This window comes from Choloepus didactylus, chromosome 1, assembly GCF_015220235.1.
Source record: "Choloepus didactylus isolate mChoDid1 chromosome 1, mChoDid1.pri, whole genome shotgun sequence".
In the NCBI taxonomy this organism is placed as follows: Eukaryota; Metazoa; Chordata; class Mammalia; order Pilosa; family Megalonychidae; genus Choloepus; species Choloepus didactylus.
This window is the reverse complement of record NC_051307.1, coordinates 168,116,757-168,131,682: the sequence shown is the minus strand read 5'-3', so window position 1 is coordinate 168,131,682 and position 14,926 is coordinate 168,116,757. Positions and strand designations below refer to the sequence as shown.

The following is a 14,926-nucleotide window of genomic DNA, read 5'->3' as shown; positions in this document are numbered from 1 at the left end:
TTGCCCAGAGCCCCTTTGTGTACCATGAAATCAAGCACAGTACACTTTCAGGTGAACTGCAGCAGAGACCTGGAGTTTGACACAGTCTGATTGAAACATAAATTCACGGTTGTGAATTGGGAGAGTTTTCCTAGCACTTCTTGCCCTCCCCCCTTTACTGAGTGTTTCTTAGTCATATGATTAGCATCTCCTTTCTTTCTCCTGCCAGGAGTCCTGACGTTTACAACCTGGGGTTGTAGATGATTTTGTGTTTTGCCTTTTTTCCAAACATTATCATTTCTGTACGTTGGCAGGACCACATATTTATTTATGTTTTTTTAACTTTTTAGTACAGTATGTGTTTTAGTTTCCTAGGCTGCTTAAAGCAGAAAGCATGAAATGGGTTGGCTGAACAGTTGGAATTTCTTAACTTACAGTTAGAGACCTTGAAAATGTCCAAATCAAGACACCATCAAGGTGATGCTTTCTTCCCAAAGACCAGCTGCTGGTGATCCTTGGCTCCTCTGCCACATGGCAAGGCACATGGTGGAGTCTGCTGGTCTCTCCCTTCTCATCTGGGTTTTGTTGTTTTTGGCTTCTTGCTTGCATGGCTTTCTCCTCCTCTCTCTGTATTCATCCCATTTATAAAGGACTCCAGTAATAGGATTAAGACCCATCTGAATGAGGTGGGTCACACCTTAACTGAAGGAGCCTCGTCAAATGGTCCTACTTACAGTGGGTCCACACCCACAGAAATGGACTAAATTTAAAAACTGTTTCTGGGGTACATCCAGCTTCAAAGCACCATAGTGTGCAAATGGAGAAATATACAAATGATACGTTGGTGGCACAATGAATTTTCATACACTGAACACACTCGGGTAGCCAGCACCCAGATCAAGAAGTGCCATGGCCAGTACCCTGGACCCTCAGGCTCCCATGCAGTCACCTTTCCTCAGGGGTAACCAGTGCTGTGGTTTCTAATGCTGTAGATTAGTTTGCCTGTTTTGGAACATCATATAGATGGAGTAATGAAATATGTACTCTTTTGTTTCTGGCATTTTTTGCTCCCCACTTTTGTTTTTGACATTCAGCTACGTTTTGTGTAATTGTAGTTTCTGTGTTTTCATTGCTTTATAATATTTCATCGTGTGAGTATACTACAATCTTAGCTATCCATTCCACTGTGAGGCATCCAATTTGGGTCTATCAGTAATGGTGCTACTATAGACATCCTTGTACACGTGTGTGCATTTCTGTTGGTATATACTTAGAGGTAGAGTTGTTAGGTTGTAGGATCAACACATATCCAGCTTCCCTATGTAGTGTGTTTTCCAAAGTGGTTGTGCCAATTTACACTCTCACCATGAGTGTAGGGGAATTCCATTTGCTTCACATCCTCACAAACAGTTGATAGTATCAGTTAAAAAAAAAGTTTTTTTTTTGTTCTTCTGGCAAATGTGTGTTGTATCTAGTTGTAGCCTTCTTTGCATTTCGTTGATGAGGCTGTGCTTCTTTTCATCTGTTTCTTGGCCATTTGTGTATCCTCTTTGGGGAAGTGCTTATATAGACATTTCACCTATTTGCTCTTGGGTAGCCTATCTTTTCCTTTGATTGATTGTGGGTATGAATTCTTTGCTAAATGATTGCTGATGTGCAGGAGCTGGCTCATATCGGCTAGTGAGAACCCATTATATGTATCTCTTCCCAACTCTGCATTCAGAGACATCCTGTTGTCAGATTGGTATCTGCCATAGTGGGAGAGTTTACACCATGGGAAATCAGCAAACACTACAAAGCAGGGCTTTCCCCCTTCTCAGAGAGCTGGTTTACCAGCGCATTACTAGATCAATGTATTGCAAATAGCTTCATCCAGTCTGTACATTGCCTTTTTGCTCCTTAAGAGGTGTATTTTCAGGAACAAAAGAACTTAATACAGTTCACTCTGTCAAAATTTTCTTTTGTGGTGAGAACTTTTGTGTCCTGTTTATGAAACCTCGCCTAACCTCCTGTTTATTTATATGCTAGTAAATCATTACCAGTTTTGAATATTCTATTTTGGCTTAACATTTCCCTACTGATGCAGGATCGCCATGTGCAGTTTATGGGTGTTCCTGCACAAGGGAGTGAGTAGGGGCGGACAACCCAGCACCTTGCTCCACTGGGTAAGCCAGTTCAGGGGCAGGGCTGTCTCCTAGGGGGAGGGGGGGCTCTCCCAAGGCACCGCTTGGGCTGCTGGTGGCCCCTGACGCCCTTCACCCCATGCTGCCATTCCACCCTGCCAAACTAAATCCTGCCGCCTTTCTTTTCCTGCCGCTGTGCTTCTCCTCCTGCTCTGATCTCCCTCCATCTCTGCTTACTCTATTTCAAACATGTCCATCAAAAGCTCTCTCAAATACTCCCTCTAAGCCCCTTGCCATTTTTCCATCTTGGGTTAGAAGTTGAATGTCTTGTCTCCCCACCAGCCTAAACTGGAGTGTGAAGACCACTGAAGCAGGCGTGCAAATGGGTGATTGTTGGGCCACGGGGTATTTCCAGTTCTCTTCTGGTGGTAATAGTGCTTATCTCGCCAGGGTTATGTGTCCCCGGCACTGAAGAGCTCCCCCTGTTCATTTCTCTTCCACTTTGTCCCAGCAGAAGCCAGGCCGCCTGCTTTTTAGCAATTTAATATGTAGCCTCTGTGCATATCAGCTCTTTTATCTGCAGAACTACAGAGTATTTTACAAGTAATCAGTTCATGCAGATTACACATAAATCATGTCTGCTCTGGACCCTTGGACGCTAATGTTCCCTTATTAAGGCATAAGTGAGCTTCCTGTTCTCATCCATGCTCTGAGACTTTTTTTTTTTAATTACTGAAAAGTACAGCCTGGTTTTTGCTACATCGCCCTCTTCCCCTCCAGTCCCCCACTGCTTTTTTGAGGTTCAGTTTGTTTTTCTGGAGCTTGCCAAATTGCCTTAGGAATCTGGGTGCCTTGTGAATGGATTGAGCAAAGGGAAATTCTTATCTCCAAAAGGAAGCGGTCACCACGTTTCTGTTTATGATATTCTTGGCCAGTTAATATTCCTGTGAAATATGTTCTAATGGCAGCGCTGGTACCCCAGAGAGGAGGGAAATATTGGTCCTGCCCAATGCACAAAAGGAAAATATCTCCTGCTGAAGTCTGGGGAGTGGATAAAAAGTCATTTCATGAATGCCATTCTGCCTAAATAAACAGAGAGCCTTCATTGTTTTTAATCCCCTGAAAGCCTGAAGCGTGGTCCACCCTAGCAAGCACATTATTTTAACATTTCTCCTTTGTTTTTTTCTTCCCAATCTGTAGCCACAGATCTTCACTCTAACACACGTTGGTTTCTGCTTCCAATTTCTCTGCCCCTGCTATTAGTGTTCAGCCAGTTTTCATTTTGGTCTAAAATGGCTCTCTGAGAGTGTGGAAGCATGCTATTATTTCCTGTGGTTTGGTCTCAAAAAGAATAAAAGGGGGACTTTCAGACAAGGCCCCATAAAAGTACCACCGTCTACTTTTAGAGATGTTTTATGAATATAAATTCCTGTCTAAATAATTACTGTTGAAGGTAGAAAGGACTTTGGAGTTTGGAAATTGTAACAACAACTTATTATTCTCTCTTAGCAACCACAGTGAAGGTGACATATCTCTTGTTTTTTTTCAGATGGGCTGACACCATAATGTACCATATTGCTTTTTAGATCCCATTTTTTTAATCATGTGTACAGATTACAGTGGAACTGAGGTGCCTGAGGCATTATTTTCCTTATATGGGGGAAAAGATATGCTTTTGGTGTCATTTAAAAATCACAGGATGGCTGGTAATGGTATCTTAATGGAGAGAGAAGCCAGCCTGGGGTACTGAGCCTAGCCCCTCTGGTTTGGAGTTATAAATTAAATTGTACTGGAAATTTCATAAAGGCCAAGGTTTTCTATGTGTTCCTCAGGAAAATCACGGGGTCTTTTATACTATGATGTTTATAAACAAAATCTGTTATTCTCCCTTTGCTGGCAGCTGCTGAAATGGGTTGTGGATTGAACAAGTTGGAGAAACACGATGACAAACGGCCTGGGAATATTTATTCAACTTTGAAGAGGCCTCAGGTGGAAACCAAGATAGACGTGTCCTATGAGTACCGCTTCCTGGAGTTCACTACTCTGAGTGCTGGTGAGTACCCGCAGGTGCTGATCGCGGCGAGCTGAGACATGGCCTCGCTGCTGCAGCTGGGGTTCCCCGGCTCAAAGGCTGATGGGGACGTAACTGGGCTGGTGGGCAGGGGTCGGGGGGACTGTGGGGGACTGAAAAGGACAGGCGTGTCAAGAGGGGATGGCTTACAGGAATCCAGATTTTTATGTGAAACCGTGAAACAAATTAAAACTGTTTGTGGATTGGATTTGGCTCATGGGCCCCCAGTTTGGAGGTTCTGTTTCATAGCACGCCACATGGAAAAGGGAAATTTGCCTCATCTCTCCATATTGATCTGCCTTGTCCACCCAAATTCACCTGACATCATTCCAGAGTGCTTGCTTGTCTGGGTTTGGCTTTGCCTTACCTGAGCCAGAAGGTGTCTGGGTCACCTGCCACTACGCTCCAAGGTCTGAGGAAAATGGGACTGGCCTTGGGGTGACTGAAGTGATAGTCAGCATTATCCTCCCAGAGCATTTGCTGAGTGCCTTCTGTGTGCAGGGTTTTGGGCTGGAGCTGTGGGGAAAATGTGAGGCATGTCTTGGTTTCCTGGGGTCTCTTACCTAAGGAGGGAGAGGGAGATGCATACATATTTAAAAAAACACACACACAACTTAGGTTATACTTGTAAGTTGGAAAACATGTACATAGTGTTTTTGGAAGAGGAAGAGCACACTCTTCTTTTGGGGGTGGGGGGACCCCAAGAAGTGGACAGCAAAAATTAGGCACCACGTAACATCTTTAGACACTCACGTAACATCTTTAGACACCCCCTGGGCTTCTGGGTATATTTTATGCATTTACAGACAGAAAAGAAAATTAGTGGGAAAAGCCCTTCAACTCCTGCATTTGAGTCCTGACTGCTTGCAGAGAAACGGCAAACCACTAAACCTTTTAGACATCACTGTCTTCATCTATAAAATGAGCCTGTGAATATCCACCTCACAGGGTGGCTCTGAAGACCCGAGGGGGTAATAAGCATGGAGCTCCTAGCACAGAGTCTGGCCTGTGGCGTGGGTTGCTTGTTCACTCCTCCTCCTTGGCGGCTGCTCCTGCTGCCACCCCCTCTAGTCTGCATCTCTAGCTGCCTCTTCAGCCTTAAGAGAGACGGCAGCTGGGCATCCCTGCAGGGACTGTCTGAGCACCCCTCTGTGGTGGTTTGAAGCTGTGCGTACCCCAGAAAAACAGGGTCTTAAATCTAATCCATTCCTGTGGGTGTGACCCATGGTAAGTAGAACCTTTAGTTGAGGCTCCTTCAGTTACGGTGTGACCCACCTCATTCAGGATGAGTCTTAATCCTATTACTGGAGTCCTTTATATAAGAGAATGAAATTCAGACAGAGAGAGAGGGCGCCATGGAAGCAAGAGGCTGAAAGCAACAATGAAACATAGAAGAGAAGGGAGAGCCCAGCAGACACCGCCATGTGCCTTGCCATGTGGCAGAGGAGCCAAGGATCACCAGCAGCCAGTCTTTGGGAAGAAAGTGTCACCTTGATGATGACCAATGGACATTTTTCTCAGCCTCAAACTGTAAACTAATAAATTTCCATTGTTTAAGCCAACGCTTTTCATGGTATCTGCTCTAAGCAGCCTAGGAAACTAAAACACCTTCCAAGTCACCCAGCCAGAACCCAGCATCTTCCTTATCAAGCTGGTTCCTTCTGGTGCCCTTGCTGAGTAGCATCACCATCCTCTTAAACAGCCAGACCTAAACCTTAGTCGCCTGTGACTGTTCTGCTCCATCCCATAATTTCCATCTTGTTACCCAAGCCTACCAAAACTACTTCTGAAAATTCTTATAATATAGCTGATGTAAAGTGAACAAATCCAAATGCAAAATTTTTTGGACCATTTGCTCATCCATTTACTTGTTTAGTGAATATATGAATGCCTGCAGTGTGCTGGGCATTGTAGTGTGATGAAGGAAAATGTGAAAGCTAAATATTGATTGTCAGGATGATGAGATTGTGGGGGGATTATTTTTCTTTTTTACATTTTTTGCGTTGTGCTTATACGTCTTTTATTATTTAAAAAAGTAATTTTATTCATAAAACCTCACGAATGTGCTGCCTTCCTTTTCTTCACACAGCTTCGGCTCTCCTCATCAGAATTATTTCAATTACCTATTTGTTTTCCTGCTTCCTTGTACTCTGATCATAGCATCCACACTGCTTTCCATTGTGCTTTCTTTGAGGGAATTTTCTTTTGTTTTCTGATCATAAAATCTGTGCCTAGTATAGGAAACTCCATCAATACTGGGAAAAGCCCCTCCCCCACCCCATCCCCCCGGTCTCTCTGCCGCTGCCCTTGTCCTCCTGCAGATCACATGCCTCCTGCTCACGGCTCTCCTGTGGCTCCCACTTCCCTCCTGCCGCATTCTCCCACATTGTCTTGGGTATCTGGCTTATCAGACTTGCTATTCCTTGAACCCCCAAGTCCCCTCCAGGCTTTTGCAGCACCTGTTCCCCTGCCTGGAAGTCCTTCCCCATAACCCTTGGCTCACTCTCTTCACCTCTTCTCTGTGAAACCTTCTCTGACCGTCATATTTAAAATTTCTGCCTGCTCCCTGGCTTCCATCCCTTTCCCTGCTTGAGTTTTCTCCCTAGCCATTCTTACCATCCAATGCACTATATATTTTGCTTATTGTTATTGATTTGCTTATTTGTTGTCTGTCTTCCTTCATGAGAAGGTAGAATCCCTTCCCATAAGGGCAGGGATTTTGTCTATTTTATTTTCTACTGGACCCAGCATGCTTAGAACAATGCCTGGCACATAATCACTAAATGTTTGTTGAATGAATACTCAATGTATATTTTTTGCATCCTGCTTTTTTGCCACTTCACATTGTTTAGCAAGCCGTGTACTCTGTCATTACATATTCTCTGAAAATACAATATAATCACTCAGTGTACAATAATTTATTTAGTATTCCCCCTTTTTTGGGCATTAAAGTTATTTTATGCTTTGGACTATTATAAATAGTGCCGTGGTAAGCAATAATGTACATAAATCTTTGTGCACATTTCTGAGTATTTTTCCAGGTTTTACTGAGTTGAACATATGAATGTCAGGAGTCTTGATACATTGCCAAGTTGCCCTCTCGATAGGACCTGTTTGTGTTAAACGTAAGTCTGGTCATGTTCCACCCTTTGGCTTGCTCCCCTGGATGCATGAGGTTGAGGTTCGAGCAGGCGCTCAGGGCTTCCCCTAGCTCGTCCTTGCTTTTTGTGGGCTCTCCCACTTGTCCAGTGGAGGACTGTGTGTCACTGTCATCCCCACTGCCTGCTCCTCATCCAGGACCCCTTTCCCGGCTTCCCTGCCTTAGCCCAGGCCGCTCCTGCAATGCATAGGGCCTCCCCCACCCCTTTCTGTGTGCCAGAGTCCATGGCCTCTTCAAGACCCAACTGAAATGATTCTTTCTTGACATCCTTCGCATCATAAATACTAACTCTTTTCCTCATGCCTATAGTTTCTCAATACCTTCTTATCATACTTCTCTTACATTATATATTAAAATCGTTTGTTTCCTAGATGGTCAAGACCAAGCCTTGTTCATCTCTCTGTTTCCCAGCTGAGAAGAATGTGCCTTAAAAATTGAATTCTGGTAAACCTACGAAGTAATTGTTTGTTGTATGTACCAACTCATTTCCCACGCAGTCTCCCAAGTTTTTTTTCCAGAGGTTCTAATGGGATTATCCCTTATTACTTCAGAAGGGAGAGAACATTTATTGATGCCTCTTTTTTTTTTTTTTTTAATTCAGTTTTATTGAAATATATTCACAAACCATACAGTCATCCATGGTATACAATCAACTGTTCACAGTATGATCATATAGTTATGCGTTCATCACCACAATCTATTTCTGAACATTTTCCTTACATCAGAAAGAATCAGAATAAGAATAAAAAATAAAAGTGAAAAAAGAATACCCAAACCATCCCCCCATCCCACCCTATTTGTCATTTAGTTTTTACTCCCATTTTTCTACTGATTTTTTTTCAATTTTTTAACTTTGTTTATCAAAAAATTAAAAACAAACAGGCAAACAACAACCAAAAAAACCCCACAACATTTCAAACAAAGCAATGGATTAAGGAAAACAAATAACCTAAAATAACTACTTTGCTTCCAATATGTTCCTACCATACCCCAAGAAAATTAATAAACCATGTCCAAACAGAGGAGTAAGAAAAACAAATAATCTAAAATAACTACATTGCTTCCAACACGTTCCTTCCATACCCCAAGAAAATTAACAACCCCTATGAAAACAAAGGAATAAGAGAAAAAAAAAACCTAAAATAACTCTATTGCTTCCAACTTGATCTTACTATATCCAAGAAAGTTTACAAACCATAATCATTCCTGAGCATTCCCATAACATTGAGATTACCCTCCATAGTTTATCTGTTCTTATTAGATTATCGTTCCCCCTCCACTAATTGGTATCTCTAGGTCCCCTACATTCTACAGTATAAAACATTGTACATTTTTCACAGAATTCACATTAGTGGTAACATACAATATTATTGATGCCTCTTATGTGCCAAATCCTGTGTTGGGGCTATGTATTCCTGGTTCATCTTTTTTCTTAATTTTTTCAACTTCATTGAAGTATAATTGAAGTATATTAAACTGAAATGTAATTGAAGTATATTTAAAATGTCCAAACCCGTGAAACCATCACCACAATCAAGATGAAGAACATTTCCAACACTCTGTTTTCCTCATGTCCCTTTATAAATACCTCCTTTCCCCCACCGTCCTCCCATCCCTATCCCCAGGCAACCATTGATCCACTTTTATTTTCTAGAATTTTATAAAAATGGAGTCATATAGTATGCAACCTTTTTTGTCTGATGTATTTCACTTCACAGTTATTTTGAGATTCATTTAGGCTTTTGGGTGTGTTAATATTTTACTGTTTTAATTGCTGAGCAGTATTTCATTGTACCACGCTTTGTTGGTCCATTTACTTGTTGAGGGACATTTGGGTCATTTCCAGGTTTTGGCTATTACAAATTTAGTTGCTGTGAACATTCATCTTTGTGTAGATCCTTATCTCATTTTATTCTTGCAGTAACCCCGTGAGGTATATAAGCATACTCATTCCTCTTTGCCCTTGAGGAAACAGATGCTCAGAGAGGTTAAGTAACTTGCCCAAAGATGCGGTGTCCTGAGGTGACAGGGTGTATTTGAATGTATATCTCTCAGGTGTCAAAGCTCATGTGCCTTATAAACTGCAAGGTGCTGGACAAATAGGCAGCATTAATACAAAGTAAAGGATGCTTGTTAGAAAATTTGTGATACAAATATTTCTCTCCTGTAAGGTTTTGGCCACAGAAAAATTAAAAATGATACTTGATGTGTTTATTTTTCATTGAGAAGATGCTCTTTTGACTCTCAGACAAATTACTAGTAAAGGAAAGGGAGTTTGCCCACTTCCCCCTGCTGGCTTAGGTAAGAGCATGAGGACTTAAAAAAAAAGAAATCAGGATCAGAATTAACACCATTTGTTTGTCCCTTGCTTAAAGCTTGGTGCTGTTGTGGATGATATTGGAATTTACAACCCCACTTGTAGGGTTGGCAGAGGCAAAAAGCAGGATCTCATGTAAAGCATATAAGCTGCCAAAAATCTCAATTCTCGGTGATTTTATTGGGTCTTCAATTTTCAATTAACTCTGGTCATCAGGGGATGAACCTGCCCTTTGATGTGTTTCGTCACAGATGGAGGCACATAAAGCATCATAATTTCTGCAAAACGGTGCCTTATTATCCCTTTTATGCATGTGTTTTGCCAGCTTCTCTGTGCCAGGCCACTCTAACACCACTTGAAAGCTACCTGTGTAAGCTCCATGAGTCAACTGTGTTTTATCCATGTTTGGCGCTGGGGACAGTTGGCACAGTGAGCCATCTGTATAATGAGGCCAGTGCCCAGGGTTTGATCCTTGCTTGTTTAGTCCTGCACCATCTAACAGAGGAGTCCCCAGTTGCATGGCTATTTAAATTCAAATTGAAATTAAAGTTAAAAGAAATTAAAATTTCAGTTCCTCCACCATATTCGCCACATTCCGAGTGCTTAAGAGCCACATATAGGTATTGGCTGCCATGTTGGATAGCGCAGATACAGAGCATTCCATTATCACAGAAAGCTCTATGGACAGTGCTGATCTAGTCTGTTTTCCAGGAGAAGAACTTGGTTCCAGGTCAGAATCTGTGTTTCTAATTCAGAATAATGGACCATAATTTCATGAGTGTTGGCCATTGTGTTCATAAGGGACCATATGATGGTAATTCATTGATTCCATAGATATCTACTGAATCTTGACCTTGAGCCATACATATATGTCAGTGAATCAGACAGGAAGTATTCCCAATCTAGTCCGCTAGTCTAGAATGGTTCAAAATCTCTTACAGATGAAGAACCAGGTGATTGTGGTTGATGCTAGAATGGTGGTGATGGAGGGGAGCAGTGGTAGCACCCCATCTTGATGTGCAGTGGATGGGATGTCAAGGAGGGCTCAAGATTTGCAGTTTGACATGGAGTTAGCCAGGCAGAGGATAGGTGGGAATCTTTCCAGGCAGGAGGAACAACTTGTGGGAAGGGCTAGAACCTGTTGTATTCCGTATATGGGGAGCTTAGGTAGTTTATTTTGGTTCAAGCGTGACCTTTGGGAGAAGTAAATGAGGGTCAGATGATGGGCTGGACTGAGGAGTCTAGGCTTTCTTATAAGAGCACTGAAGGTTTTTAAAGGGTAGGGGCGGTGGGTGACATGATCAAATTTGCATTCTGGGGTTAGAATGAAGGGGCAAAATGGGGGAGGGGAAACCATTGTGGGCAAGGGTGGCTTGAGCCTAGGTAGCGGCACTGGGGACAAGAGAAGTGGTTGGGGTCAAGAGATTAGGAGGTGGTACCCAGGGACACCCTGGTGAGTGAGGCAAGGCAAGAACAGAAGATGAGGCCCAGGGCTCAGGCCTGGCACCTGGATGGATGATAGATGAAGGCTACACAACTGCATTCTGCTTCAAATCACACTCTGATTCTGCTTCAAAGCATTCTCACATAACCCCTCTGTTGGTCATCCAAGTAACCCCAAGGACTGTAGGGAAGTCTTTTTTTTTTTTTTTTTTCCTGATGAGGGAATTGCTTTGACAGACGTCATGAGTTGTGACCACAATGCAGTGTTTTAACTCTTGTCGTGGAGCTTTTCTACTGCACGTGAAAAAGAGCTCAGTGCCAACCCTCTAGTCTTGCTGAATGGTGTCTTAGCAGTATTTGTTCTTATAGCTTTATTGAGGTTTAATTTATGCACAACAGAATACACCTATTTTAAATGTATGGTTTGATGAGTTTTGATACTTGTAAACATCTGTGTAACTACCAGCACACTGAAGATATAGAACTTTTCTATCACCCCAGAAAGTTCCCTCATGCCTTCCCCAATCCCTAACCCCAGACAATGGCTGTTCCGCTGTTGTCACTGTAGGTGAGATTTACTTCTTTTAGAATATTGTATAAATGGAATCATGTAGTATGTAGTCTTTTGTGTCTGGCTTCTTTAACTCAGCATAATGCTTTTGTGATTCATCCATGCTATTGTATGTTTCAAGTACTCATTCCTTTTTATTGTTGAGTAATATTCCAGTGTTTGGATGTGCCATAGTTTGTTTTTTCATTCTCCTGTTGAGCATTTGGGCTCTTTCCAGTTTGGGACTTTCATGAAAAAAGCTGTTTGAACATTTGTGAACAAGTCTTATGAATCATATGAAAATATGTGTTTTCATTTCTAGCAGGTAAATTCATAGGAGTGGAATTGCTGGGTTGTATGCTAAATGTATGTGTACCTGTATAACAAACTGTCCAACTGTTTTCCAAAGTGATTGCACATTTTACGTTTTCAACAACAATGTGTGAAAGTTAGTAGCTGTATTTTTCGCATGTAATATTTGGAGCTAGTTATTTATTCAGCACCTAGTGTTGTATTACTCTGTCTTAAACCTAACAACAATCCTGTGAGGTGGGTAGAATTACCTCCAGAATAAATCGAGATAGTGAGTTTAGAGAACTTTATAAAAGTAACTTGTCCTACGCCACCAAGGTGTGCTGAACGTTTGCAGCACATCCCGTTGTCTCGTTGAGTAGCAAAGCCTTCACTTCCAGTTTCCTTCGTTCCTGAGTCTCCTGCACACTTTGATGAGTTTAAACTAAATTGAAGGAATCAACATGAAAAAGTTGAAAAGTAACTTATGCAACTTTGCATGTCTTCTTCAAGCTCGTCTTCTATTTCTCCTCTTAAATTCTTACTCATAAAACCTTCCCATGACACGCATCACAATTTCTAGGATCAGTCCACATTGCCACATTTTAAAAACTCCCTTCTTTGTGGTTTTCCTGTTCAAGAGGTCTTTAAGAGCTGACCTTTGGGATTTTTTTTCTTCAACATTGTGCTGACCAGTCTCATGCTTACATTTTACCTGCCAGCATTTTAGCCTTAAACTCTGTATATAAATTTTGGATGGTCATGATAGTAACCCAGAATGACATTCATTATTGAAAACATACGTATTGTGCAATGAATCACTTAAGAATCCTGCTTTTACTTAACTTCCTGCCTAGGTAATGTTAGCCCTAAAGCACAACTGCAAAAACAGCTGATAAGTGTTATCTGTATAAGTTGTCCTCTCAATCTCCCATTGAAACCAGAAAACAAACTAATCTAAAAAGATGGATCACAATTTACAGGAAGCTTTGAAGGTTTAACAAATTAAAGTTTGGGGGGCTAAGGGATTGGGTGCCTAATGGTTACTTACAAATCCTGGCACTATTAGCCTGATTTCAGGGGTCATGAAGGGAGAGAATAGGCGAATTCCAAGGTATCAACCAAAATGATTTTAATTTCCAGAGAAGGACTACAAGCCTTTAGAACCTTAAAGCAGCAGTTCTCAAACTAGAGCATCTGAGTCAGAATCACATGGAGGGTTTGTTAAAACACAGATCGCTGGACCCTACCTCTCTATGATCTTAGTGTAAATTAATTCTCACAAACCCACGGTTTGTAATTCATAGGTCTGGGGCTGTGAGAGGATGAGTGGATGGGAATGAGTGTCTGCAAGGAGGTGCCTGGGGTTGAGCTGATGGAAGAGGAGTGAGGGGTGGGTTTAGGGAATGGCTTCTTGCTGGCTAACAGGTTTGTAGCCAATGGTGATGGATCTGTAGACAGCCCCCTCTTGGTACAGGGGCCTTGGCTAGTGAGTGGCTGTGCCCTTTGCCCTCATCCATAGCAGGAGTTGTTCAGGGATAGTCAGAACTACTACGGCTCTGCCCAGCACGTACCTGGCATGTTAGGATCCCAGTTACATCCTTAAGAGATAGGCTTACATGGTTCATCACTTTTAGTTCTCCCTTGGTTTCCATCTTACAAGCAGGTCTGTAGGCTGTGATTGGGTCCCAGCTGTCACGTGGGCCCAGCCTCCTCCTTGGTGCTTTTCTGGGAGACTTTTGCCTTAATTAGGTCTCCCACTGCCTCTTTACTCCCCTCTTCTGCTTCTTTGCCCTGATCCTTGTCAGTCTGACCAGGCCCCTTGGAAAGACCTAGAGCTGACAATATAGAAAAAATGTTAATGGACTTAGAGTGAGTCTGTGATGTGTGGGAGAGTTGGCTAGGGTTTATACCTGGCTGCAGGTCGGCAGGCCTGGGCCCTCCTTTGCAGGGAAACCCCACATAGGAAACGATGGAAAAGAAGGGAAAAAATTGGAGGGTGGGGTGGTTATTTGCATCACAGGAGGATTCTTGGTTTAAAGTGGGTTTCACAATGGGGTTCCTTTAGATAGAGCCTCAAGTGTCCTGAAGTGTTTGTTTTGCCATCCCTTAATGAGGTATTTATTACCTCTCTTGAAATATGATGCCTGCAGTTTTAGAACGTATCAATTAGTCTATAACATTTGCAGGTCTTTGCCAGAACTGAGCATAAAGTCATTGACGTTGATGGCATTTTTTTTTCAGGTGAAACAAACAAGCCTTGAAGCAAAATGTCAGAAGCCATGGATGAGGGAAAGTGGTTGGATAAAGAGGAAGGCCCAAAGCATCCCTAGAAATTACGGCATAAGGCAGTGGGCCTCACAGTCTGAGTTGGGGGTGAGGGTGGGGTTGACTTTTTATATCCCCAAACTTGAAGCTTACACAGAGGGAGGGTCCCCCTGCTCACACCTTGTTAATGGCAGAAGGGCTGTGTGCTCCCACACCCTCCCTCGCCCTCCTGGGGATACCTGCAGTTGGAGCAGGTGTCATGGGAGCAGCAGACTTGGATGATGATATTATTATTATATTATTATTATTATTATCAATAACAGCAGTAATAGCAGCTAATATGCCAAGCACCATGCTTAGTGTAAGTTTATTCTCACAAGGACCCTCATTTTAGCAATGAGGAAACGGAGGCTCAGATTGCTTACCTAACGTGCTCATGGCCTCACAGCGAGGTGATGGAGCTAGAATTAGAACCTAGACTTGCCTCCTTCAGATCCTTTGCTCTTAAGCCTTGGGGACTATACCAAAGGTGTCCCAGGTATGCTTTGCGAATTGATAGGTTCTGATGTATCATTTAATAACCCCAGCCTCTGACATTCCTCCCTTCAATTGAGCCCTGCTCCTAGGAGAACTTGCCCATAGGTTTTTGGTGACTCCAGGTAGTAGGGATGAAAATAACAACTGAGTGTATGGTTTGCAATGCAGTGTCACATACTTTACTTTA

General features: G+C 42.5%; 1 protein-coding gene across 1 annotated transcript in view; it reads left to right on the top strand.

Annotated features, from left to right (window-relative positions):
* The window catches only part of RFTN1 (raftlin, lipid raft linker 1), a 216,145-nt gene that overhangs the window by 14,553 nt on the left and 186,666 nt on the right, over positions 1-14,926 (top strand). Inside the window, exon 2 of the mRNA XM_037845461.1 lies at positions 4,003-4,155. Within this exon, the coding sequence (XP_037701389.1) occupies positions 4,011-4,155 (145 nt within the window). The 5' untranslated portion in view covers positions 4,003-4,010. The remainder of the gene's footprint in view (positions 1-4,002; positions 4,156-14,926) is intronic.